The sequence below is a fragment of the Piliocolobus tephrosceles genome, chromosome 9 (genome assembly GCF_002776525.5).
Source record: "Piliocolobus tephrosceles isolate RC106 chromosome 9, ASM277652v3, whole genome shotgun sequence".
Taxonomy (NCBI): domain Eukaryota; kingdom Metazoa; phylum Chordata; class Mammalia; order Primates; family Cercopithecidae; genus Piliocolobus; species Piliocolobus tephrosceles.
This window is the reverse complement of record NC_045442.1, coordinates 22,689,625-22,716,883: the sequence shown is the minus strand read 5'-3', so window position 1 is coordinate 22,716,883 and position 27,259 is coordinate 22,689,625. Positions and strand designations below refer to the sequence as shown.

At 35.8% G+C, this 27,259-nt stretch overlaps 1 protein-coding gene across 2 annotated transcripts in view; it reads left to right on the top strand.

Moving 5' to 3' along the window:
• The first annotated feature begins 756 nt into the window (after nucleotides 1–756).
• The window catches only part of PDCD4 (programmed cell death 4), a 29,401-nt gene continuing 2,898 nt past the window's right edge, over nucleotides 757–27,259 (top strand). Inside the window, exons 1-12 of one of the 2 annotated variants that reach the window (XM_023206601.3) lie at nucleotides 851–978; nucleotides 5,005–5,044; nucleotides 5,206–5,310; nucleotides 10,469–10,771; nucleotides 12,891–12,985; nucleotides 15,127–15,240; nucleotides 17,517–17,738; nucleotides 19,372–19,469; nucleotides 20,392–20,506; nucleotides 23,904–24,011; nucleotides 24,555–24,665; nucleotides 26,096–26,235. In XM_023206601.3, coding sequence (XP_023062369.1) covers nucleotides 5,268–5,310; nucleotides 10,469–10,771; nucleotides 12,891–12,985; nucleotides 15,127–15,240; nucleotides 17,517–17,738; nucleotides 19,372–19,469; nucleotides 20,392–20,506; nucleotides 23,904–24,011; nucleotides 24,555–24,665; nucleotides 26,096–26,235 — 1,349 coding nt within the window. In that variant the 5' untranslated portion in view covers nucleotides 851–978; nucleotides 5,005–5,044; nucleotides 5,206–5,267. Of the gene's footprint in view, nucleotides 979–5,004; nucleotides 5,045–5,205; nucleotides 5,311–10,468; nucleotides 10,772–12,890; nucleotides 12,986–15,126; nucleotides 15,241–17,516; nucleotides 17,739–19,371; nucleotides 19,470–20,391; nucleotides 20,507–23,903; nucleotides 24,012–24,554; nucleotides 24,666–26,095; nucleotides 26,236–27,259 lie in introns of both variants that reach the window. The other variant, XM_023206599.2, reaches the window with a different exon arrangement.

The following is a 27,259-nucleotide window of genomic DNA, read 5'->3' as shown; positions in this document are numbered from 1 at the left end:
GACAACTGAAAAATCTTATCAGAGGTAGTGGCTAAGTCCCCTCCTGGGAGCACAGAGGAAGCATAAGGTTCTGGTTATCACCCTCAGGGGACCGTGACGTTGAAAGAATAAGGATAGGACCAGGCAAAACGAATGCAGCCAAGAGGAAAAGTCAGAGAGAACAGTGAGAGGAGGTGGAAGTTTCAATATAGAAATTGTAGCCATGGCTGAGATTCCCAGCACTGGAGTCCGGAATTAGTGCGTTTGAACGCCAGAGGCTTGGCGAGTCATGATTAGCAAAGGGACTTCAAAGAGTTTTGGAGCCTGTTTTATATCTGTGAAATGGGAATTATTTCTATCTCAAAGGTTTGAGGGGATTCGCTGAGAGAAACTTCTTAGCATGGGATCTGCAGAAACTAGAAGCCATGGAGAAAGCAGGGGCCAGAGGGAGGAGGAATCGGACAGGCTGATCACTTGGAGTGTTCGCCTAAGGAGTGTCTAGAAATGGAGGCCGCGATGTCAGGAAGCTCAAAACCTTTGCTTCAGCCCAGTTTGCAGAACGCCCTGTGAGGAGAATGGGTGAGCTGGGACTAGGCAGCTTCATCCTCGTTCCCATTCCCCAGCACTGCCCTTTTCCCGACACTCCCATCTCGCCACGCTTCCCAACATACCCCCACCCCGGCTTCCCGCTCCGCTCCCGGTCCAGCCAGCCCCAGGAACCACACGCGCATGCGCCCTCCACGCCCCTCCCCAACTTTCCACGTTTCACTCCTCTCCCTTTTCCGCCTCAGCTCCGGCTCCACCGCCACGATTGGCCAGCCGACCCCGGCCTCGGCCAATAAGCGCCGCCCTCTCGCCCCCGTGTTACTGGGTAGAAGAAAACAAAAACAAACAGAGCGAGAGGGGCCAGAGACTCTCCGAGGCGGCGGCAGAGCCAGAAGAGCGGGGTCGGGGCCGGCTGACCAGGGATCTGGGCGAGCAACGGCGGGGGCCCGAGGGGTCAGTACCAGTAGGCGCGGCTCACACGCTCGGGAAGACTGCGCCCTCTCCCCCATCCCCCCTCGGAGGCAGCCGCACGATGGGAGGGGGCGGGGGCGTGGGGGCCGCGGCCCTGTCAGGTCTAGGCCAGCGGTGCGGGGTCCCGGCTGCCTCCTCGTAGCTCCATAGGTCCAGCCGCGCCCGCCCCAACGCCCCGGACTGCGGGCAGCCGGCCCGGTTCCATCTTTCTGGGCCCAGCCTGGAGCGTGGCGGCGCGGGCCCGCCCCCTCCCGGAGCCCTCTTCCCACTGAGAGGGGCGCGCGGGGCGCTTGCCCTCGAAGGTCTCCCTCAACCCACCTCCCCCTCTGGCGGAGGTTGAATTCAGGGGCCGGGATTGGAAGGCGTGTTTCCGGCTGGACTGAAATCCTGTGAGGAAGATTCGCGCCCTCCCCGCCCCCTGCCCTCCCTGGGAATTCTCTGAAGATGCGGCCCCTTGCTCGGCGTGACCCCGGAGCCCCGTTCCCGGCCCCGTCCCTTCCGGGGGCCGACCCGGGCTGGGGACTTCGGGGGTCCTGGCCTGAGCCCGCTGCGGGAGAACGGGCCCGGGCGCGGTGGGCAGAGGCCGCGCGCTAGCCTCACCGGGGGAGGGGGCCCTAGAAGGCGAACAAGTGCCCTCCGCCCGAGCCCTGCGCGAACTTCGCCGAGCCAGTCCTCCAGCAAAGGGTCTCTTTTTTTTAGTTCAGGTAAAATATAATCTCCCAGAGAAAACAAAGCTGGGAAGGGAGCCCCCTTTCTGTGAAACGCATGCTGTCTGCTGCATTTGTCAGTTTGATGCTGTAACGTACATGGAGTTTTGCAAGAGCTTCAAAACTGTCTGCAGACGTCAATTTCGCCCACCTATCCCTTGTGAGAACTCGCTACATAGCCAGCGACTGTGTAGTGTCTACAAATGATGAAAACGATCAGAAATGCGACTCGATGTCTGAGAAAAAAGGGTTTCCCTTGTTTTTTAACTTGTATTTTTACTTTAATTTTTATGATTTTGATATTCTTAACGTGACTTTTTTGGGAAACCACCAAGTGCTTTTTAAGCAAGGAGTTACTGGTATTGATGCCCTTACTATTCCTTCATTATAGGCTTATTGAATACCTTAATATTTCAGTAAGTGTCTTTGAATTATAATTGATTGGCTTTTTCTGTAGTACTAATGTGAAAGGAAAAATCATTGTTAGGACTGCAAAAATAAATGCCACTTGAATATTATCTGTAGTGCTCACTTTTGCATTACTGTAGTAGAATGCTTTTAGCTGGTTTTAAGCTGCTAATTAGCTGTTTGTAGCCGGAGAATGAATACAAGTAATCCTAGTTAATAAATGGCCAAAGCTTGACTCCCTGAAATGCCAGAGCAATTTATGAGGTATGTTTCAGGAAATATATATATTTCAGGAAATACATATATATATATATATATATATATTTTGTGGGAGAGTGGAGGGTCTATCTCTTAGGGAATGTCTTGGCAATTTAATACTTCTGATTGCTTGTTTCATGTAGCACTGAAGAAAAGGACAGTGTTTAATGTCAGCCTTCATTTTCTTCTAACTTGTATGTATAGTTTTCTCATCGAAAATTCATTTTTGTAGGTTAGTATGAAGGAAACAGGGTTTGGATTTTTTGCTTTATATTTTCTTGTTTGGGCCAAGTAAGGGTGGTTAAATAAATTGGAAAAAATCCTACTACTTTAAAGAGAGTAAAAACGTGGAACATGTCTTATGCTTATCTAAACTCTTAAAACGTGTTTGTTGCTATCAAATATGACTTGAGTTCTTGATCAGGTTATCATTGCCTAACGACACAGGACTATTAGGATAACTTTGTTTTTATCTTAATAAAAGAGATGATAGTCATTTCCTGACAGTTTTCTTTGTTTGACGGAATGCCTTCTGTATAATAGTTTAAAATAATTATTTTTAGTGTTTGGAAAACAGCATTTAAAAGTTTGATTTAACAGCAGAAGTCTGTTTTAATAAGCTTCTGGTAACCCTTGAAAATAATCTTCCTGTGGGTTATTAAAATCTTGGATTGAACTTGTGCAAACAGTACTGGATTTGGAAGGTCTAAATTCTCGTCCTGGCTGTTCCACTAAGCAGCTGGCTGTCGTTGGACATAGCACCTATCCTCTCTGAATCTGTTGAGTTGTGTGTAAGGTGGAATACTTACCTGAAGATTGTTCTGTAAGGTACATTAAATAATACATGTACAATTCTTTTCGAATTGTAATGGGCTTTATAAACATTAGTTATAATCATTTCACTTATTGGGCTCTGCAGAAAATATTCTCTCAAAGGCTATGCTTTCATCAATAATGAAGAAGACTTTGTAATGGAACCCTAAAAAACTGAAATACATATGACATTATTCCTTTTCTATATGTAATTCATGCGTGGAATTAAAACAATGTAGCCTTTTCAGCCATGAAGGATGCTGAATGTTTAGATTTGCAAACCATTTTTGTTCATGTATTTATATGAATCTCTACATATTTTTAAGATTTTTTTCATATCTAAAGTTGGCGGGAGTTGTATTAAAAAGTGATTTTAAAGATTCACATTATTTTATTCTAAATAGAATTAGAGAATGATTTCACCGTTTTGTTAAGTTCCCAAGCAATATGATAGCATGTTAGTCTGAGGATTATGCCATAGTAAGAAGCTTATAGGCCGGGTGGTGGCTCACGCCTGTAATCCCAGCACTTTGGGAGGCTGAGGCGGACAGATCACGAGGTCAGGAGATGGAGACCATCCTGGCTAACACGGTGAAACCCCGTCTCTACTAAAAATACAAAAAATTAGTCGGGCATGGTGGTGGGCGCCTGTAGTCCCAGCCACTCAGGAGGCTGAGGCAGGAGAATGGCGTGAACCCGGGAGGCGGAGCTTGCAGTGAACCAGAGATCACACCACTGCACTCTGGGCAACAGAGCAAGACTCTTATCTCAAAACAAACAAACAAACAAAAAAACTTATAATTTTAACACAAGGTCCATTTGTTTTTGCTTCACAAAATAGTACCCTTTTCTGAAGAAAAGGGCTATAAACTTGTGTTAGCAAATAATAGTATATAATGTGGAATTTAAAATGAGTTTCACCTTTGAGTCCCAGGAGGCTCTGCATATATCATTGTTATCCTTAAATGACATCTAACAGTAGGTTATGTTATATGGAAAAGTGTTTTTCTGTAATTATTAGGCATTTTCATTAATTTGTGCATTTTATATCTCTGAAGAGCACACTGCTAGCAGCCTGATTGTAAATGACTGGAAGGACTTATATCCAACCTATGTGACTTAAACATACACTTAAGTACTCTAAACCACTATTTAAAAAATACTAGAGAGATTCTGAAATCTTAATTTGGTTGCACTTTCTGGTAATATATTTTTTGAAAACTATTTTGATGTTTCTTTCATATAACATTGGATCTGTGTCACTAAGTTAATTGTCTAAAAGGTAACTGATCTCATCAAACCTTCCAGTATTAATAATTTTTAAGCCATTTTGAAACTGAGGCTTAAAATACTGAGATGCTTATCTCTTTGTATTTACTCCTTTCTGGAATGACCAGATTTTTAAAAAATGGATTTCATCATATAAGTAATATTATCAAAAAAGCTGATTTTAGAAGTTTCTCCCAATCTCAAAGTCTTATTCTAGTAATTATAGACCTAGGTAATGAGTGGCAGATATATCTGCCTTTCAGATATGCTGTAATGTGAAAAATAACACAGTCATGTGATATTCTTTATTAACTAAAACTGTATTGTTTTTATTTTGGAGTAGTTCTCGTAGTTCATTGGTAGGGAACTATCCAGTATTTATATTCCTACATATGTGTATCAGATTAATTTTGAGGCTTAGTATTCCTAAAAGATTTAGATGTGTGTATTTATTTTTAAACTTGACATAACCACATATCGCAAACGTATCTTTTAATTCCAATTAAAGGGGTACTTTGGCACATGCTGAAATCTGGGATTTTTTTTGACTTAGATAAATTTATCAAGAAGATTGGAACCAAAAGTTAATTAGGGTAAGTTGTCTTTGAAAGTAAAGTGAACTCTTTTATTTAATGGAATTATGTTTTTTGTTGTTGTTTGTTTGTTTTTACAGTGTGCTTAAGTAAGTTTAATTCAGCTTCATTACATCAGTTTAAAAGATGTTGAAGCTTTTTTTTTTGTTTTAAAAAAACAGATTCTGAAGGAAGACTTCCATTTGGTAATTTATTTAATCAGTGCAAGTGAAATTAAGGAAAAATGGATGTAGAAAGTGAGCAGATACTGAATGTAAACCCTGCAGGTAAGTAAGAATTTCCTTTTTTTTTTTTTTTTCTTTTCTTCTTCGTCTTGGGACAGGATCTTGTTCTGTCACCCAGGCTGGAGTGCAGTGGTGTGATCATGGCTTGCTGCAGTTTCAACTTTCCTGGGCTTAAGAGATCCTTCCCTATTTCAGCCTCCTCAACAGTTGGGACAACAGGCGTGTGCCACCACACCAGGCTAATTTTTTATTTTTTGTAGAGAGAGAATTTCACTATGTTGCCCAGGCTGAATATCTTGAACCTTGACTATGTTGTGAGGAAGCTTCAGACCATTCCATATTTTATAAAAACATGATAGAAAAACTATCTTTAAATACTGTTTTATTCATGCTATAAGAAAACAGGCTATATTATTTTTGAAGTCAGGTTTGTGATTTTTATTTTCATGGGAATTCATTACATGTCCTATTTTTCTGCCTGTCCTTTCACATTCCACACATTCCTATCCTGCATTATATAGTACAGAATAGAGAAGAATAGTGAGCCTGCTTATTTTCACATGGGCTAGTTAGTGATTTCTGTACTGTTAACTTACTGGTATCTTTGATATCTTTCCTAACGAATAATTTTTATATTCTGAATTACCTAGGGTATTTTCCCTAATTCTCCATGGTGCTTCAATAGCATGTTATTATCATAAAAATGAACAAAGTTTTGTGGAATAGATGACCAAATGTGAGTAACTCAAGATGATTTAAAATGTATTTATAGTTTTCAAAATCATCTCCCCAAAAAGTTAATTAGAATTGTGTAATATCTGAATAGTGAGAACAGTTCATATTGGTATACTTTAGATAATTCTTTGCCTTATAATTTTATTAATATTGAAAGCTCTGTGTTTTCTGTCATTTTAAGTGTATTTCATTACTACATCTTTATTTCTTCAATGACAACTCACTATTGTTTACAACATACATAGTTTTCTTTGATCTGAACAAACACGTTGAATTTGAAGCTTCTTTACCATTGTTTATTTACAGATCTTTTTAAAGTGTGGTAAAAAATTGAAAAAATTTTTATGTAATTAATGGTCATTTCTGTGCTGCTATATACAGTAGCTGTATGAGTATGCTTTAGGGTTATAAATGGGTAATATATACCTACTTAATTGAGATGGCGATGGTAATACAGTTTAAGAATATATTTTACATATAGGTAATTGCTGCTTTTCTGCACTGTCCAGTATGGTAACCACTAGCTACATGTGGTTATTATTACTCTTGGGCTCAAGTGATCCTCCCTCTTCAGCCTCCTCAGTAGCTGGATTACAGGCGTGTGCACCACTGTGCTTAGCCACATGTGTTTGTTGAGTACTTGAAATGTGGCTACTCTGAGTTGAGATGAAGGTCAACTATCTCAATAATTTTTTCCATTGCTTGCATGTTGAGATGATATTATGGTTATATTAGATTAAATAAAATTTATTTAAATTAATTTCACCTGGTTTTACTTTTTAATGTGGTTACTGGAAAATTTTAAATTTCTTATGTGACTTGCATTCTATTTCTATGAGAAATAGAAACACAGCTTTAAAATGTATACTTTTTGTTCCTAACTACAATAAGACCTAATTTTAACCCTACTCTTGGTGCTTCTGTCTAGCACTGCCTTAAAATAAAAAACTTGTTCTTCAGTATTTGGATAGGCCTAAGACAGACCCTCTTTGTGGTAAATTCTTTCTATAGCAAATAGTCCAAGTCATACTTTTACTCTTTTACTTGGAGGAAGTAGGTTATTTATTCTGACCTTCAGTTTCTTAGTGTATAAAATTGGGGTATAAATACCCTCTGTATAGATTTATAATTAGGATTTAGTGAGATACCGTATATGTGTGTTAAGTCTGTGAAGCACATACTAGGTATGTAATACATGAAAATGTGGTAATATTCTAATTATGCCACTCATTGGACACCAGTAATTGAAAATGTGATTTTCGGGTGCTGTGGTCATACACAATTAGTTACTATTGAGATGTCAGAATTCAGAAAGAGGGAATTAGTACACAATAGAAAACAATTTTGAAGTCATCACAATCTGTACTCAGGTTATCATTTTAATTTTGGTTTTCTTAAAGTCAGCTCAGTAGGGGCTATGGAACTCCAACACTTAGGTTAGTATGAATAACAAAATATAAAGCAATTAATATAAACATGGGTTAAAAATTATAAGGTCAAATATATAAATTATACTGAGAGAGAATGTTTACTGCTGCAGAGACATAAACATACTTGAAAAGATGTCAAAATGGTTGAAGAAAAGAAAACTCGATTATGGGAAACAGATAAATTTAAATTGAATACTCCAAGGGACAGTTTAAGACATTTTATCATAGTTCTGAGTCCTGTGTCTTCTGGACTAGTTTTGCGGTTCACCTTAATAGTGCAATGATGAAAGCACTATGTTACAGGTAGATATTTAATGTTTTTCTGAACCATCTACTCTTACACGAAAATGTCATCTAATTTATCTGATCCTGGTCTTTCTGTCCCCTTCCACTTAATCATTTTTGTTTATCTCTCTTTACATTCACTCCCTTGTCCATCTCTGTCACTTTAGCTGTCAATACACTGCTGTATTCCAGTTTTGTATTTTCTGTAGTTATAGTCATATGGGATTAAAAATGTGGGTTTGAAAGCTAGCCATAATCCTTTCTAGATATGTAACTTCTCGTGAAACACATTCCTTCTGTAAAATGAGGATAAACAGTTTCTTTCTACAGCTTTTGAGGCTTATAGGCCACATATGTAAAGTGCCTAGCATAGAACCTGGTATCTAATAGGTACCATGTAGTGTGGAACCTGGTATCTAATAGTTGACAATAGTAATGGTAACGATGAAAGAAACAGTACTACAGCTGCTTCCACTAAGACTGTAATTACTGCTGATGGTTATCATGATGTCACAAACACACCATCCTAACACCGGCTTCTCACCAGTTGGAAAACTTTTAAGGCATTGTTCCACTTCTCTTTAATCCTAGATACATTCTGCTTAAAAGCCCTTTATTATTTTCTTTAAAAGTGTAACATTATTATTTTCCCACAGTTACTACCCTTGCTCTTTACCAGTTAGCTTGTGACTGAATTACTGAAACATTTTCTTAGTTGTTTCCCACTTTATACCTCTTTTTGTAATATATTCAGTATTCTTCTGCCAAATGAATCCCTCCCATCTCCTTCTTATGATATCTAACTTAAGCTCTGACAATTTGAGTGTGGGAGTAGTTAGCAGTGATTCTGGTGAGGTAAGCAAGGACAAGATCATAAAGGACCTTAAGTTTCAAGGTAAAGAGTTTACATTTTGGCTGGCTGCGGTGGCTCATGCCTGTAATCCCAGCACTTTGGGAGACCGAGGCGGGCGGATCACGAGGTCAGGAGATCAAGACCATCCTGGCTAACAGGGTGAAACCCCGTCTCTACTAACAACACAAAAAAATTAGCTGGGTGTGGTGGCGGGCACCTGTAGTCCCAACTACTTGGGAGGGTGAGGCAGGAGAATGGCATGAACCTGGGAGGTGGAGCTTGCAGTGAGCTGAGATTGCACCACTGCACTCCAGCCTGGGTGACAGAGTGAGACTCTGTCTCAAAAAAAAAAAGAGTTTACATTTTTTGTGACATAATGGGATTACTTCTAAAGGATCTTCAGTGAGGGCATGCATGAGAAAATCAGTCTTTAGTATAGTTTGAAGACTGGAGGCAGGGAGACTACTTATGAGACTAGTGAAATAATTTGGCTCTAATGGATGATTTTGTTTAAAACAAAACATTCCCACCTTCCTAAGTATGTCAAGAATTGTAAAGATTTAAACACATGTATGCTTTTTATAGGTTGATGAAAATTTTTGGTTTCAATATATCTTAAAACATTAAAGTCCGTGCACATAGACCTGACATGTTATAATTATCTTTAGGCAAAAAGAAAATGATTTGAGTGATTCAGCTCTGATTTGAGTTAACAATAATGAACAAAACTCTGGCCCAGTGGTAGCTTATTCAGTAGCCTTTCTGACTTAAAAGAGCTTTCAGGGCAAAGCCAAGTGCCTCCACTTCATCTCCATGGAATTTGAGTATGAAGGACACTCTGCTAGGGGATGGGGATACAGAGAAGGACATACAGTCTACTTGTGGTTTCTCCTATGAGGCGTATGACTTAGTTGGAAGCAAAAGACTGTTATATAAAAAGAAAGTGATTTCCATGATGTATTGAATGACTAGTATGTGAGCAATTAGTGTTACTGTAGCTAGAGTTGTAAGGGAAGTTTTCATGGAGGGAGTAAGACTTGGGCTATATCCTAAAGGATTTTGATAACTGAAAATAACAATGAGGGTGACATTCTAAGTAGGGGAACCACTGGAAACTCCAGTATGTTGATCTCTTTCAGAAGAATCAATTTTATATAGGCTGGAAGATTTTCAGGATGGTAATATGAGAAAAGTTTAGGGAGATGAATTAGGACTTTGAGATGATGGCTTTTCTTGAAAGCACACTTTATCTTGAGGCAGTAAAGCATCAGCAGTTCAGCTCAACAATCATATGGATTATTTGCTAAATTCCTTTCATTGTTTTTTGGATTACTAATAGTTCTTAAGTATTTATATCTAGTTACGGGATGTTTGGAAAATCATTTAAACATTCTCAGCCTTAGTTTCCTTATCTGTCCTCAATGTTATACTAACTAACTGCCAAACTTGTGCATAAATGATAGAGTATCTAGTACAGTGCCTGATAAATAATAGTAGGCATTCTATAAATATTAGTTTGTGTCTCTTCTCAAGATGCTTTGTCTTTTCTTAGTATCTCCAATTGCTTAACTCTTAGCTCATAAAAGTCTAAGGGTTTTATATTTGGTGTTGCTGTTAGCATAGATTTTATGATCTCAACGTGAAATAACATGCTTCTTTTGGTGAACTTTGTTAAAATTCAGTGCCTTGGTTTACTTTCCTTGATAATGTGAAAAATAATCTTATTTAGTTGTTGTTTATTAGATTGAAGTAGATGAAATTCCCAACATGTGACTGTAATTTACCTGCAAAAATGGTCGTGTCATGTGATTCAACCTAATCTAACTTACCACTATGTCTGTAAAACAGTAGATACTTAAAATACTTAGAATTTTCCTTCTTCATTTTTTTCTTTAAGATCCTGATAATTTAAGTGACTGTCTCTTTTCCGGTGATGAAGAAAACGCTGGGACTGAGGAAATAAAGAATGAAATCAATGGAAATTGGATTTCAGCATCCTCCATTAATGAAGCTAGAATTAATGCCAAGGCAAAAAGGCGACTAAGGAAAAACTCATCCCGGGACTCTGGCAGAGGAGATTCGGTCAGCGACAATGGGAGTGACGCCCTTAGAAGTGGAGTAACTGTGCCAACCAGTCCAAAGGGAAGGTTGCTGGATAGGCGATCCAGATCTGGGAAAGGAAGGGGACTACCAAAGAAAGGTTGGTATATATCATGTCCAACAAACGGGAGATAAACAAGTGGAAAAAAATTGTCTGGTTCTTGTACTACAATTTCCTTGTTCTAGGAATGAGAGAAATTCAAACAGTGATAATACAAAGCTTTACAGTTTGTGTATATTTTTACTTAGTAGTAATGTGAGGACCATCTCACTTTTTCTTTAGGTTGATCTTTTTTCTTGTTTGAATAGATTTGATTTTCTTTAGCAAAATGTTAACGGTTTATTTCCAGCAAAATACACACTGCTGTTTTTCACTGTTACGAGTTTTGCGTATGTTCTCTAAGTTCGAAAGGAGTCAGAAATCCATCATACTTATTTAATTAATCTAATAATGTCCATTACTACTACTAGTGAATATAAATTTGATTGATAACGTCTAGATCTGAATTTTAATGTTTTCTGAGATCTTTTTGTGAGTTCTCGTTAGCTCTTTATTTTGGGTTCTGTAGTGCATTGGTCTGTTTCACTGCTGTATCTCTAGTACCTGAAATAGTGACTAGCACGTCGTAGACAAATATTTGTTGATTAAGAGTTTTCTGATGATTTCATCACCTTCTGAATGGTGGGAACTTCAATTTATAGCGTAGGTTTCTTGTAAAATGTTCTTGTGATCTGTCAAAAATTATTTTTGTTGAATGGCTCTGCAATCATGGTTTATATCAAAATGAAACCTGGTTATCAGATTCTGTTTTGGTCTGATGGCAAGGATATACTTGTTACAAAATAAAACCCTCCAAAAACAGAAATGTTGGTGACATTGTAAAGGTTCTTTAAAAAATAATGTAGTGCGTTGGTCCTTAAAACATTTCAGTAAGTTGATGTAGAAAAGCAACTTCGAAAATTGGAATTGTTAAGCTTCTATTGGTTGTTTTGTATTTAGAAAATAGAATTTTCAGGGCTGTTAATGCTTAAAAGCAATTAGTATTGTTTTCTATATTTGTAACATATTGCTTAATAGTGTGGTTTAATGTGTACTTTTATATTTAAAGAGTACTATATTTGACTTTAAAATATTTGATGGTGGTTACTGTCCTATTTTGTTAAATAATTTTTCCCTTGTTGAGTTTTCTATGCTACGCTTTACTGGCCCAGCATGTTTTTGTCTTGGTCCCAAAGAAATGTCGAATAAAATTTGGAGCTTAGCTGCGACATCATCCCCTTTGAGGTCCTCAGTATAACTATTTTTTATCTTTATTTGTTTTTGCTTTTATTTTAAAGTATCTGCTTTTTTAGTTTTTCACGCACTACGGTCCTTCCAGATTTTTCCTTCTATGTTTGCATTTAGCTATGCAAACATTTAAAACAATTTTTTTTTAGAGATAGGGTCTCACTATGTTGCTCAGGCGAGCCTCAAACTCCTGGGCTCAAACAATCTTCCTGCCTCAGCCTTTTGGGTAGCTGGGATTACAGGCACTCACCACCATCTCTGGGATTTTAATCATTTTAACCTTAATTAATTAATTAATGTTTTCATCTACGCAAACATAGACATATGGGATTTTATAGATGTACACTTTTTTACACACAGAAAATAATGCAGTATACATTATGATTTGTTTCCCTACATAAAAATACATTTTCCAATATGTTTATATATGTATATATCTTTGTGTTCTTCCCATTCTTTTGAATAGGCCCATAGTGTTCAATAGTATGGATGTGACTTTTCCCCTCTCTATTCTATTTATTTTTTCAGTTTCTTTCTTTTTTTTTTTTAAAACGGATTCTTGCTCTGTTGCCCAGGCTGGAGGGCAGTGGTGTGATCTTAGCTCATAGCAACCTCTGCCCCCCAGGTTCAAGGAATTCTCCTGCCTCAGCCTCCCTGGTAACTGGGATTATAGGCATGTACTACCACGCCCAGCTAATTTTTGTATTTTTAGTAACTTCATAAGCTATTTTAATGTTTTCAGAAATATTGAAAGAGTGGTCTGAACAAAAAGGAAACCAATAGGGAAAGAAAACTGGAAAAAAAACTAACATAGACCTTAAATACAATTTTTCTTAGCTGTTATTTAACGTCGGAACATTTAGGATTATTTTAGATTTCAACAAATTGATGAATTTTGTGTTCTTTCTTTCTCAATTCTAAACTTTTTCAGGTGGTGCAGGAGGCAAAGGTGTCTGGGGTACACCTGGACAGGTGTATGATGTGGAGGAGGTAGATGTGAAAGATCCTAACTATGATGATGACCAGGTATCAGTGCTTTGCTTTTTCATGATATTTAAAATATTTATGAACTTTTTTCACTTCATGTTTGTAGTTTACTCATACATGTGTCAAATCGTATGTATATATGTTTTGGATTAGGAAACCAAGTAAACTGATAGTAATATATGCACAACTTTCACTTGGTTTCTGTAGTGAGTCAAAAATAGCTCTTTACAAATTCACTTTGGATTACTAAGTTGACCATTTTTCAGTAAATTCTGTTAATATAGTTTGTTTCTATGGTAATGATAATTGAGAATATCTTCTTTTGAATATTATGAGTTACAGATACTAGGCTGCTTTTAAATATTACTGTTTAGAATGGTAACTATATAATAAATTTTGTTTTGGGGACATGCATCTTTTAGGGATAATGCTGAAAATGTAAATTTTTAATAAGATTGTGTAGTGAATTTTTAATATTTTTTAATGGAAATTTTAAAGTAGAATAGTATAATCTGCTTGTACTCTTCTCTTAGCTTTACAAACTTAAATAATTACAAACTCATAGGCAGTCTTGTTTCATTCCATTTACTCTCTGTCTTCTGTTGGCCTCTTTGCGCCACCCTGTTTTGGATTATTTTGAAGCAAATCCCAAACATTTTGATTATGTTTTTTGAAAATTGTGTCTTTGCATAAGGTAAGACATGGTGATGGAAATTTTAGACAGGAAACTGTTAAGAGAATATGTTAGATTGTTTTTATTGTGTGTTGTATGTATGTATTTAACTGTTTTAAGTAATAGTTGGACATGGAAATATTTCTAAGAGAATATGAAAAAAATAAAACTAGTAGGATTCAAGTACTATAGAATCTTTGCTAAAAATGTCTTAATCTTTCAAGTATATGTTTTTAGGCTGAAGCCAGTCACAGGTTGCAAATATAGCAGTCCCCTCTTATCCGTGGTTTCACTTTCCGCAGTTTCAGTTACCCATGGTCCAATGTGGTTTGAAAATACTGAGTGGAAACTTTCAGAAGTAGTTCATGAGTTTTAAATTGCATGCCATTCTGAGTAGTGTGATGAGATCTCCTGCTCTCCGGCTTCATCCACCTCATCCTGCCCAGGATGTGAGCCATTCCGTTGTCCAGTGTGTATCTGCAATGCATACACTACTCGTGCATTCGTCACATGGTAGCTGTCTAGGTTATCAGATTGAAAAAACAGTATTTATTGGGTCTGGTACTATCTGTGGTTTCAGGCATCCTCTGACAGGGCTTGGAACATACCCCCTGTAGAGAAGGGGGGCACTACAGAGCATTTTTTGCATGGGGAGAGAGGAATGGTTTGATGATGGATGTTAATCTTTTTAAATTTCAATTGAACAGTGCTTTTTTCCTTAGAAATTTTTCTCTGTCACTACAACCTTGATCTTTGTGTTATACTTTTTTTATTATAATGCTAATCATGAAGGCTTTAGTTTCTGCTTCATTTTTTCTAAAAGTGAAGTTTTAATTAAAATACCATATATGATAGGAAGCCATCATGAAGCTTTTTGGTTACTGAAAGATTGGTTTTGAGAGAGTCATAAAAGTTTTGAGAGAAAAAATTAAAGAGAAGACAATGGGGGTTGGGAGCAAATTATGTATTTGCTGTGGTTAATGGCTCTAATCTGTATATTGGCTTATTGTATTCTGATTTTGTAAAAGAGCAATGACATGCAAATTCTACTATTTTTATTATTATTTTATTATTATTTTCTAGCTTTGTTGTCCAGGCTGGAGTGCAGTGATGAATTATAGCTCACTGCAGCCTCGAACTCTTGGGCTTAAGAGATCCTTCTGCCTCAGCTTCCTGAGTAGTTAGGACTACAGGTGCAGGCTACCATGCCTGGCTAATTTTTTAAATTTTTTTGTAGAGACAGGGTTTTGCTATGTTGCCCAGGCTAGTATTGAACTCCTGGCCTAAGTGAACCTTCTGCTTTTGCCTCCCAAAGTGTTGGGATTGTAGGTATGAGTCTTCTTGCCTGGCCTAGATTCTGTTTTTATGTGATGAATGTATGTAGTATGTCTTTGTCTTATGCTAAGTGGGGATTATTAACTACTTAGAATATAAAATTATACAACAATTTCTTTTGTTTATTTGCATTTTGTTTTTTATAACTTTTAACTCCCTTTTCCCCTCACAGGAGAACTGCGTTTATGAAACTGTAGTTTTGCCTTTGGATGAAAGGGCATTTGAGAAGACTTTAACACCAATCATACAGGAATATTTTGAGCATGGAGATACTAATGAAGTTGCGGTAGGTTTAAAGTTGCAAGTGTAATGTGTTTAATATAGGAGAGAAGACGTCTTTTATAAGCAAAATACATCTAGAATGATTTTGGGTCACTGAATAAATTTAATCATTTTCTTTTGCATAAGTGAATTTCTAAGAAATGGAATAAAATCTGATTACATTAAAATAGTTATATATTTGGGATGTGATGAGAGCTATGTGCCATTTTCTTTGAAAAATGACAATATTTTTATAATAATTTGTAATGTATATGAATTTATAAAATCTGTTTTTTATAATTTATAAAATATAATTTTAGCAGTTTGAGGGCACTTACAGACCCCCCGAAACCTCTTCAGGGACCTCAGTTAAGAATGCCTGACATAGTTTCATTTTTTTGACATTTATTTCAAGTATGTTCAGAAGTAGGATAAAATTTCCTTGTACTTTGTCCAAAAAAAAAAACCCCACAAATAATAAAGATTTGAAAAAGAATTAGAAACCATGAGAATAATTATTAATTGTTCATAAAGTAAATCTAGGATAAAATAAAACTATTGGTCAGTTAGGATTATTGAATTAAAGTAATATAATTGTAACTCTTTAGAAGACTTTGATCATTTAGATTCTTAAAATTTAGACTAGACTTTCATGATTTGTCTGGTACTGTGAGGTTTGTTATCTTTGGATTTGTAGGATTTGAATATAAGACAAATATTTGTTCTGTACATACCATCTGGAGGAATTTGTAATAGGTGATTCTTGCCCTTTTGAAGCCCAGTCAAGTGAAAGAAATGATATGTAAACAGATTATTAAAGTATGTGAAATATTCTGTTATAGAGGAAAAGTTTCCATGAGTCCTATGAGGGCAGGGACTGTTGAAATCTTGTTATCTACCTAGCATAAGACTGTTTGTATACTACATATCTATTAACTGAGTAGGTTTGGAAAGCATAAAATAGAGAGTAATAGTAGAGATGATTCTCTGCTGTTCTGAAGGATGGTGAGGAGTTCGCCAGTTAAGATAGTTTTCCAGGAAAGAGGAGTATCGTGTTTGAGGGTAATGGATTAGTTGTTAAAGGGCAGTCAATGAAGATGAACTGCAGTGAGTGAGAAGAGATTATTAACAAGGACACCAGTTAGGTGGCTGTGAAAATGGTTCTGGCACTCTCTTAGTAGTATATCATGATTTAAAGATTCTAAGAAAACTTTCATTAAAGAGGAGGGCACTCTAACTGAATTAGAACTTATCTTCTAGAGTCAGACTGCCTTTATTCCGCTTTCAATTTGGCTACTCCAGCTGTGTGCCCTCTCTGCTTTGAGTATGATAGGTATGATAATTTAATACTCAAAGGGCTATTTGAGTATTAAATAAGATAATATAAATAAAGAGGCTATTATAATGCCTGATACATTAGTCAATAAGTATTAGCTGCAGCCATTATATTTCTAATAGGAAATTTTAAATTTACCCCAGAATTTTAAACCAATAATCCCATTTAAAAACAGTTGTTTAAGATCTAATTTTAAACTTGATACAGAAGTGTAAAGTGAATTTTTATTTCAAGAGAAGGCTTTGAAGAAAAGTAGAATAGCTTATGATAATGTAAAATGAATTTCTCCACAAATTCTCATAAAACAGTATTTATAGAAATAATAGATTGTAAGGCAGGTTGGTTACTCCTAATACCAATCTTAGCAATATTATGTAGTTTAATGAACTACCCATGGGCTGCATAATGATGTTTCCATGACAGACTGCATATATACCTGTGGTCTCAAGTAATACTCTTTACTATATCTTTTCTGTGTTTAGATAGGTAACCATTGTGTTACAGTTGTCTACAGTATTCAGTATAGTAACATACTGTACAGGTTTGTAGCCCAGGAGCAATAGGTTATACCATATAGCCTACATGTAGGCTATGCCATTTAGGTTTGTGTAAGTACACTCTATAATGATTGCACACTGATGAAATCACCTAAATGGTGAATTTCTCAGAATGTATCCATGTTGTTAAGTGACCCATTACAGTATTTTAAATGTATTTCACATTTTTGAATTTAGTGATGTTAAGGCAGTTAAAGCTTCACAAAGTGGATCAATGTCTAATTTATGCACAGGGAAAAAAGGTGTATTTGTCCTATCTCCTAAAACATGACTGTGTCTTTTGATTATTTCCAAAGAGTGAGAGGTAAAGATATATAGATAAAAGCTGGATTTTTCAAAAATAAAATTTTATTGAACTGTAGGTAGTGATACACATTAAAAATGTTTTTAAATTATTTTTTTGAACAGGAAATGTTAAGAGATTTAAATCTTGGTGAAATGAAAAGTGGAGTACCGGTGTTGGCAGTGTCCTTAGCATTGGAGGGGAAGGCTAGTCATAGAGAGATGACATCTAAGCTTCTTTCTGACCTTTGTGGGACAGTAATGAGCACAAGTGATGTGGAAAAATCATTTGATAAATTGTTGAAAGATCTACCTGAATTAGCATTGGATACTCCTAGAGCACCACAGGTTTGTATGATTCTTCTTTTTGTTCATTCCCTCCCACGACTATACTCCTAATTGTGGAAATAATGTATACTCCTAGGAAATTTTAGTAGATGGAAGGGGATGGCCCACATTTCCCACCACACCGAAGTACCCCTCTAACATTTCGGTGTATTTTTTCCTAGTTCTTTTGTTTTTTAAACATGGTCTTCAGCATGCTATAAATTTAATGTTATGTTGTACTTTTCCCCCATGATCTGTGTAGTTTTTAGTTCTTTTTTTTTTTTTTGCCATATATATAGTCTTTATTATATGTAGTTGTTTTATTAGCTAAGATTTTTTAAAAATGTAGGTTACGATTGCTTCACTAATGTTTATTATAAAAAGTCAGGAATAAGACTCTTCCTTTTTGTAGCTTTGAAAACATGTGAAATTGTTATTGTCAAAAGTTTTTAATCAAGGTAAAATCACTTTACCTAAAACTTTAATTTAGAAATAGAATATAGGCATGTCAGTTCCTAAATGCTGTTTCTGTTATACTTATGACAGACAGTAGTCTGAGATATTGAGTGGTGATTCTAATGCAGACATTTTTTCCTTTTATACCAATACATGTACTGTAACAAAATGATTATATAAGTTTATATTTATTGTAGAATTTTTGAAAAATAAAAGCCAGAAAGAAGAAAGGCCAGCAAAAACTGCTACTGGTGTTAAGTTTTCCATTCTCCTTTCTGTGGGTATATATCAGTGTTTGACTTCTATAAATCCTTAATTTTTTTAAATTAAAAAAATGGAATCACACTATGTATGCTACTTTGTAAACTTGATTTTTCTCATACCATGAAATATGGTAAATATCTTTCCCTGTGGCCACATAATATACCATTTTACGTATATACCATCTAACCATACCTTTATTTTTGAACACTAATTTCCAGTTTTTATAATAAGTAATGCTGTGAACATACTTCCAGCTATTTCTATACAACTTTTCTTTCTCCACAAGATAAATTCCTTTGATTAGTTTTTGAGAGAACCTAGTCTTTTTTTTTTTTTTTTTTTTTAAGAAGACTTCACTTGACCTTAAATCATTCATTTAACCCCAGCGCTTTGGGAGGCTGAGGCAGGCGAATCACGAGGTCAGGAGTTCGAGACCAGCCTGGCCAAGATGGTGACACCCCGTCTCTACTAGAAATATAAAAATTAGCCAGGCATGGTGGCGTGCGCCTGTAGTCCCAGCCACTTGGGAGGCTGAGGCCGAAGAATCACTTGAACCCGGGAGATGGAGGTTGCAGTGAGCTGAGATCGCGTCACTGCACTCCAGCCTGGGCGACAGAGTGAGACTCTGTCTCAAAAAAAAAAAAAAAAAAAAACATGTACTATGTATTCAGGCAGTGTGCAAGGTGTTACGAATTCATTAGTGAGCACAACAGATGTGGCCCCCGCTCTGGCACTTAACTTGAAGGTTAAGATGTGGGAGTGTATGCCAGGCATAACAGGTACTACATAGGTTTTTTTAAAAAACTTCCAGCATCTTTCAGGTACTGACTGTGTACTTCAGCCAATCTTCATCATTTATGTATTTAGAAATTGTGTCCTATAAAAGTTATTTAAGATTTTTTTATATAGCTCTTTTTTTTTTTCCTTATTACAGTTGGTGGGCCAGTTTATTGCTAGAGCTGTTGGAGATGGAATTTTATGTAATACCTATATTGATAGTTACAAAGGAACTGTAGATTGTGTGCAGGCTAGGTAAGTAAATCACTTTTCCTACTTAGAATTTCAAAATAGGGGAAAATTCTACAGGATCATATTGAAATGACACTTGGCATTAATCAAACACTCTGTACATCTGTTTGTCACTTCTCTATATTCTCCACTGTTAAAATGGAGAGAATGTTGACATGACATACCAGGAAGAGGACAGTACTGTAATGCAAAAGTTCTGGAGTTCAGCTAAATCATTAATTACCTTCATGTCAAGCCACTCTTCTTTGGGCCTCAGTTTCTTTATTTATGAAACAAAGTCATTGGACAGATCTTTAAGTTCTGTTTTCAGGTTCTAGCATTCTGTAGTAGTTTAATATTCTAATAAGATGGATAACATTAATGAGAGAGGCCTCATGTATGGTTTTATTTTGTATTTATCTACTGTAGAAACTTTAGTCAGAAAATGTCTTTTTCACTCTTGTGATTTAGTATAATATGATATTTGGAATAACTAAATGTGATATTTGGGAGTTATGCTATATGATTTTTCTTGACTTCTTGGAGACTTGGACTCAGCCATGTCTTAGTTTTCCTTAGGTCTGTATATTAACTTAATTTTCTAGGGCTACTTCACATCATAGTGGAATGGTCTTCCTGGGTAGGAAGGCATGGATCTAGGTGAAAGTTAATTATATATGAAGTGTTTCTTCTCAGTGTAGATCAGTTATTTTGTAATGTGTTTTGATTTTTCTTGAAGGAGAAATGAAATAAAGCATGAGAATATTAACATGAGGATCAACTGTTTTTGCTCCTTTTTGTTTTGAAAAAGTGTTTTGAATTTTATTTTGCTTTTATGTTTTGTGAAAGATTTAGGGCATATAGGATTTTGTAAGCTTTATCCATAATTTGGTAAACTTTAGGTATGTCCAGCTATCAAACTTAAATTTTTTTTCTTTCTCTGTAGAGCTGCTCTGGATAAGGCTACCGTGCTTCTGAGCATGTCTAAAGGTGGGAAGCGTAAAGATAGTGTGTGGGGCTCTGGAGGTGGGCAGCAATCTGTCAATCACCTTGTTAAAGAGGTAATGATTGGGTATTGTTTTCAACTAAATTTATATGTATTCCTCTGAGTGAAATAAATTGTGGCTACTAGCTGTTATTTTCATGGACAAAAATTAAGTTCGGTCTTACAGCGGTAATTGGAAAATGAAATAATTCTTTTATATTTGACTTTATGAGCTTTTATTATAAATTATATGATAAAAAATGAGTCTGTTAAAAGGGCTTTCATGAATAATTATAAGCAAGCCATCTATGAACTTCAAAGGAATGCCTGAAATCTTTTTCTTATATTATTATTTAATAATTTTCAAATGCTGTTGAAATGAGGTTTTCTTTTAGCTATTCAATAAATACGCTTATATATGAGCAATTTAAAACTAGATAGTCTTAAATAATGAGTTAGGAATTATGAGCACTAGAGTAGATGAGAGTGTTAGATTTTTGTGAGGACGTTCACTACCCATATGCATGTTTTAAAAGAAAATTGATAGTAATCCCAGCACTTTGAGAGGCTGAGGCGGGTGGATTGCTTGAGGCCAGGAGTTCGAGACCAGCCTGGTCAACATGGTGAAACCCCATTCTACTAAAAATACATAATAATTAGTCAGGCATGGTGGTGCGCACCTGTAATCCCAGCTACTCAGGAGGCCGAGGCACCAATATTGCTTGAACCCAGGAGGCGGAGGTTGCAGTGAACCAAGATCACGCCACTGTACTCCAGCATGGGTGACGTGCTGTGTCTCAGAAAAAAAAAAAAAAAAAGCGATTTATTGCATTAAAATGCCAGATTTATTCCCTGTGGATTTTTTTTTTTTCTGGCTGTATTGTGGTATTCTGTAACAAGAAACCAAAAAACAAAAAAAACTCCTTATCTGCAGATCTCTTTAAGAAAAGGCATGCAACTAGAAGATTTGTAGTTCATGTGCTTCTGATTTTTGAATATAATCTTTTCATGTAACTGTAATTTTGATTTTTAGTAAATCTTTTAATGAGGGGTGTGTGTGTTTGTGTATGTGTATCTAGCTTAAGTGTTAAGGAGTTCAAAATGTAGTTAGAGCCCTTGACCATTTTTGCTTTTATATATGTTAAAATAGATGAGTCAGTGTTTGTAATGTTGTGATTGCAGTATCTGTTTTTAAAAATTAAACAATTATTAGAAAACTTGAGGTATAAAAATAGTCAAGATGCCAGGGTAATTAGGCAGGAAAGATAAAAGGCATCCAGATTGGAAAGGAGGAGATAAAACTAGTTTTATTCCCAGGTAACATGATCTGTATTCAGAAAATTTGAATGAATCCACATTTTTTTAACTCCCCAAGACTGAAACCAAACTATTAACTAAAAAATGAGTTCAGAAAGGTTGCAAGATACAAGATTAGTACACAAAATTCAATTCTATATACAGTAGGAATGAATGATCTGAAATGAAATTACTGCATTTATGATAGCATCAAAAATAAAATACTTAGGAATAAATTTAACAAGACAAATGCAAGTCTTGTACACTGAAAACTGTAAAACATGTTGAAAGAAATTAAAGAAGACCTAAATAAATAGAATGATATCCCATGGTTATGGATTAGGACACTTAATATTGTTAAGATGGTAATACTCTCCAAAATTAATATTTTTGGAAACTGGACAAGATGTTTTATGGTGTATGAATTCTCTGTCAATAAAGAAAATTGACAAGATATAAAAGGAAAATACTAGTATATGAGTTTAAGGTTGACATTATTTGGATATTCGCTTACATGGAAGGGTTGGATCAAAGAAGACTTTTAGAAATGTATAAATGTATTTGTAATTTATCATTCTCAGAAGTGCATGGAATTTGATGGGGTATATTTTTTAATACTTTTTAAGTTATGTAACAAATGTTAAAAGTAAGTAATATAATTTGAATAACAAGTACAGTCATGTGCCACATAATGATGTTTTGGTCAGTGATGAACTGCATGGGATGGTGGTGGTCCCACAAGGTTCTAATGGAGCTGAAAAATTCCTATGGTTGAGTGATATGGAGACAGTTGTAATGTTGTAGCACAGTTACTTTGTTTTTTTGTAAATTTAGTGTAGCCTAAGTATACAGTGTTTATAAAGTGCATAGCAGTTTATGGGTAATGTCTTAGGCCTTTACATTCACTAACCACTCACTCATTGAATCACCCAGAGTAACTTCCATCCTGAAAGCTCTATTCATATTGAGTGCTTTATACAGGTGTATCATTTTAAAAATCACTTATACTGTATTTTTACTGTACCTTTTCTATGTTTAGATACACAAATACCATTGTGTTCCAATTGCCTATATCATTCAATATACTGACCTGTTGTACAGATTTGTAGCCTAGGAGCAATAGGCTATATCATATAGCACTGGTGTGCAGTAGGCTATACCATCTAGGTTTTTGTGAGTATACTGTATGATGTTTGCACCATGACAGTCATGTAACACACTTTTCAGAATGTATCCCTATTAAACGATGCATGATTATGTATTAGTTTGTAATTATAAAGTAAATATATTCAAATGTTATGCTTTAAATATTTACTTACATGTAAATATTTAAATACATATTTACTTACATGTAAATATTACATCCTAAAGCATGACAGCAATTAAATTTTACTTTACCTTTTATGAAAATACATTATAAAAGTTGGAAGGATACTTAAATATGATCTTTCTAAATTCAGTCAGCCAGCATTCAATATTCAGACAACTAGATATGTGGCCACCACATACAAAGAGGATTTTAACAAAGAACATATAGGCAAAAATATTCCTAGCTGAAGCTCTTGTGCTGAAAAAGTTCTCCCACTTTTTTGAGATGTTCAAGTTTGAGCAGGAAAATCAAGATTTTGTTTCTTTACAGCTGGAAACTGAATTATTGAACATTTTAGATAATGAGTTTCAAATTCTCAGCTGTAGAGAAAAGAGAAACTATGTGGAAATCTTTGCCCTGTCTATTAATGCCCCATTATCATCTCTCATTTTTTGGCTTTCAGTGCAGTATTAAGAGCATCTTGATAGAAGTGAAATATTTATGCCGCTTTATGTTGAAACTTTGTTAGTGCCCTCTAGTGGTATTTAAAATCCCTTATTTTTAGTGGCACACTAAAGCATTATGGTCACAACCCAGGACGCGTCCATTATAAACCTACTCGTAGATCTCAGTGATTCAGACACACTGAAGCATTGCATTTGAGTCATAATTATGAACCATTTAAAAATTGGGGATTTATTTTTTAATTATGAAAAATTCTGTGATAATAGTACCATGTCCAGTCTATATGTTACTAGCTGTTACTCATTATTTCATTATATTGGAATGAGGGCAAATAATCCTGTAGGCAAGCACGATATTTTAAAAGTTAGGAATTCTAACACATCTCAACTTTTAAATCTAATAGATTGATATGCTGCTGAAAGAATATTTACTCTCTGGAGACATATCTGAAGCTGAACATTGCCTTAAGGAACTGGAAGTACCTCATTTTCACCATGAGCTTGTATATGAAGTAAGATTACCTTGCCATGTCAAAGAGAATTATTAAGTGTTCCTTTTTGTACCATAGTGACTTATGCTTTTTATTTTATTTTATTTTATTTTATTTTTTTTTGAGACGGAGTCTTGCTCTGTGGCCCAGGCTGGAGTGCAGTGGCCAGATCTCAGCTCACTGCAAGCTCCGCCTCCCGGGTTCACGCCATTCTCCTGCCTCAGCCTCCTGAGTAGCTGGGACTACAGGCGCCCACCACCTCGCCCGGCTAGTTTTTTGTATTTTTTAGTAGAGACGGGGTTTCACCGTGTTAGCCAGGATGGTCTCGATCTCCTGACCTCATGATTCGCCCATCTCGGCCTCCCAAAGTGCTGGGATTACAGGCTTGAGCCACCGCGCCCGGCCAACTGTGACTTATGCTTTTTAAATAATGTACATCCTTTTTTTAATATCAAAGGAGGAAGTGGTTTTTAAATTTTTACTATTACAAAAGGCATCTGATACATTTAGGAGTGGTTTCATATATGAATTAACCAAAAATTCACTCATTGATTCAATTTTTAGGCTGTTATAATGGTTTTAGAGTCAACTGGAGAAAGTACCTTTAAGATGATTTTGGATTTATTAAAGTCCCTTTGGAAGTCTTCTACCATTACTGTAGACCAAATGAAAAGAGTAAGTATAACATTATTTTTGAACAACTTTTAGGATTATGCCTTAAATATATGATTGAATACAGATTATGAATTGTCAGTGACTTTTCTTTAGGTATGTTTAGTGTTATTATGCCTATATGTTTTATTTTTTCTTAATGGTCATGTTTGAGGTTTGAACCTTTTGCAACCATTTCTTGGAAAGTAACACTGCAGTGGTTTTTTTTTTTTTTTTTTTTTAAACTTACTTTAACAAATGTGATTATGTATTCTACCTCAAGGGTTCGGTTTCTAAGATGTGACAATTTCTATTTTATATCTAGCAAGAAACATGAACCTTTAACTTTTAACAAATTATAAAGTACTTTTTTCCTATTTAAAATTTTATGATTCTTGTTTTAAATGTTTGTGAGGTTTGTGTTTGGCTTGTATTTTTTAAAAAACGTACTAAGTGTATATAGAGAAGTAGATGGGAAAGGAGTTTGCCCAATGTCTGGTGTCTGCCTACAGCTCTTTTAAGAGAACAGTATTTAAAAAAATTTTTTTAGCTATGTAACCAATTTTACTTATTTTTTTATTTATATTTTAAAGTTTAGATATCAGAGGGGTACATGTACAGGTTTGTTAGATGGGTATATTGAGTGATGCTGAGGTTTGGGCTTCTAATTAATGATCTTGTCCCTCAGGTAGTAAATATAGTACCTGATAGGTAGTTTTTCAACTCTTGTCCTCTTTCCCACCTCCCCACCTTTGAAATCCTAGTGTTGATTGTTCCCATCTTCATGTCTGTGTGTACCCAATGTTTAGCTCCCACTTACAAGTGAGAACATGCATTATTTGGTTTTATGTTTGTGATAATTTTCTTAGGATAATGGCCTCCAGCTGCATCCACGTTGCTGCACAGGACATGATTTCGTTCTTTTTTATGGCTATGTAGCATTCCATGGACGTATATATACCACATTTTCTTTGTCTAATCCACCATTGATGGGCAATTGGGTTGATTCCATGTCTTTGCTGTTGTGAATAGTACCCGATAGGTATACAAATGCAGGTGTCATTTTGGTAGAATGATTTATTTTCCTTTGGATATACACCCAGTAATGGGATTGTTGGGTTGAATGGTAATTCTATTTTGAGTTCTTTGAGAAATCTCCGAACCACTTTCTACGGGGGCTGAGCTAATTTGCATTCCCACCAACAGCGTATAAACCTTCCCTTTTCTCCTCAACCTTGCCAGTGTCTGTTATTTCCTGACTCTTAATTAAGAGAACAGTTGTAAAACACTATAACAGATCTACTTTCTGTGCTTCTTACTATTCAAATCAGACTTTAGTTTAACCACTTGAACATTTGGCCTTAAATATAGATTGATGACATAGTGATGGATGGTGTTTTATGACATATATTTTATATTGGCTAACAATTCTGTGTGTAATTTCATTGTTGTAGGGTTATGAGAGAATTTACAATGAAATTCCAGACATTAATCTGGATGTCCCACACTCGTACTCTGTGCTGGAGCGGTTTGTAGAAGAATGTTTTCAGGCTGGAATAATTTCCAAACAACTCAGAGATCTTTGTCCTTCAAGGTACTTTATTTAAATACTACTTTCTCAATATAAAATAGTGGATAAGGTCTTTGGGAAGGTTAAGTGCTAAGTTAGTTTATCATTCCCTGAAGTCACTGAAGAACATGACTCTTGTTCCATGGAGAAAGAAGGGCAAAGCTTGTTTTAGCCCCCTTGTAAATCTGTACAGGACTGCCTCATGAAGTCCCAGTTCATTTGAAAGAAACTAATCTTGTGGAGCAGTTCCTTTGTTGTAAGTAGTTTCAGTGTTATTTTAGAGTAGGTATTATCAGTGATAAGATGAGAAAATTGAGGCTTAGGGAGGTATACTTTTTCTAAGGTCACATGGCTAGTACATGGTAGAAGCCAAGTATGAATCCAGGACTTTTCTGGCTTCAAAGATCTAGGCTCTTACCTGTACTGGACATGGCTTCCTTGACTTTACAGGTTGGAGAACTGGGTCTAATTGAATGTTCTCATTGGAAAGTGTGTGTGTTGGGGGGGTGTGTGGAGGATGTTCTCATTGGAAAGTGTATGTGGGTGATTTTCCTTGGAGCTATTTTTTTGCTACTAGGATGTAACTCTTAAGGAGTTGCTAAGTTTTTTGTTGTTGTTAAAGCTAATAATGAAGCTTATAATGTAATAATATAAATGTTTAGTAATAGCCAAACTTACTGCTTGTGTGGGTCAGTTTTATATAATCTTAAGTTCTTATAATTTTTTATCTGGAAAATTTCTTAAGCTTTGATATTCTTATTTAAGTGCATTGTAAGAATTAAAACTCAGAAAAATATTTCCTAGTGGGGGCCTTTGCGTTAGAATTTTAGAAGCCATTAAAAGAGAGGGAAAAGAAAGTGATGAAAGATAGTTTAATAGCTTTACTAGAAATATTTGGAAATACAGACATTAGTTTGGTGATGGCAGGATTTATGTATGCATGTGCCAAGTGGTATACATTAGTAAAAACTCTGAACTTTGGCAGGCCTTATTATTATTGACTCCTTCTTCATTCCCTACCTTGGTCTCATAATATGTAGTGTGAAGC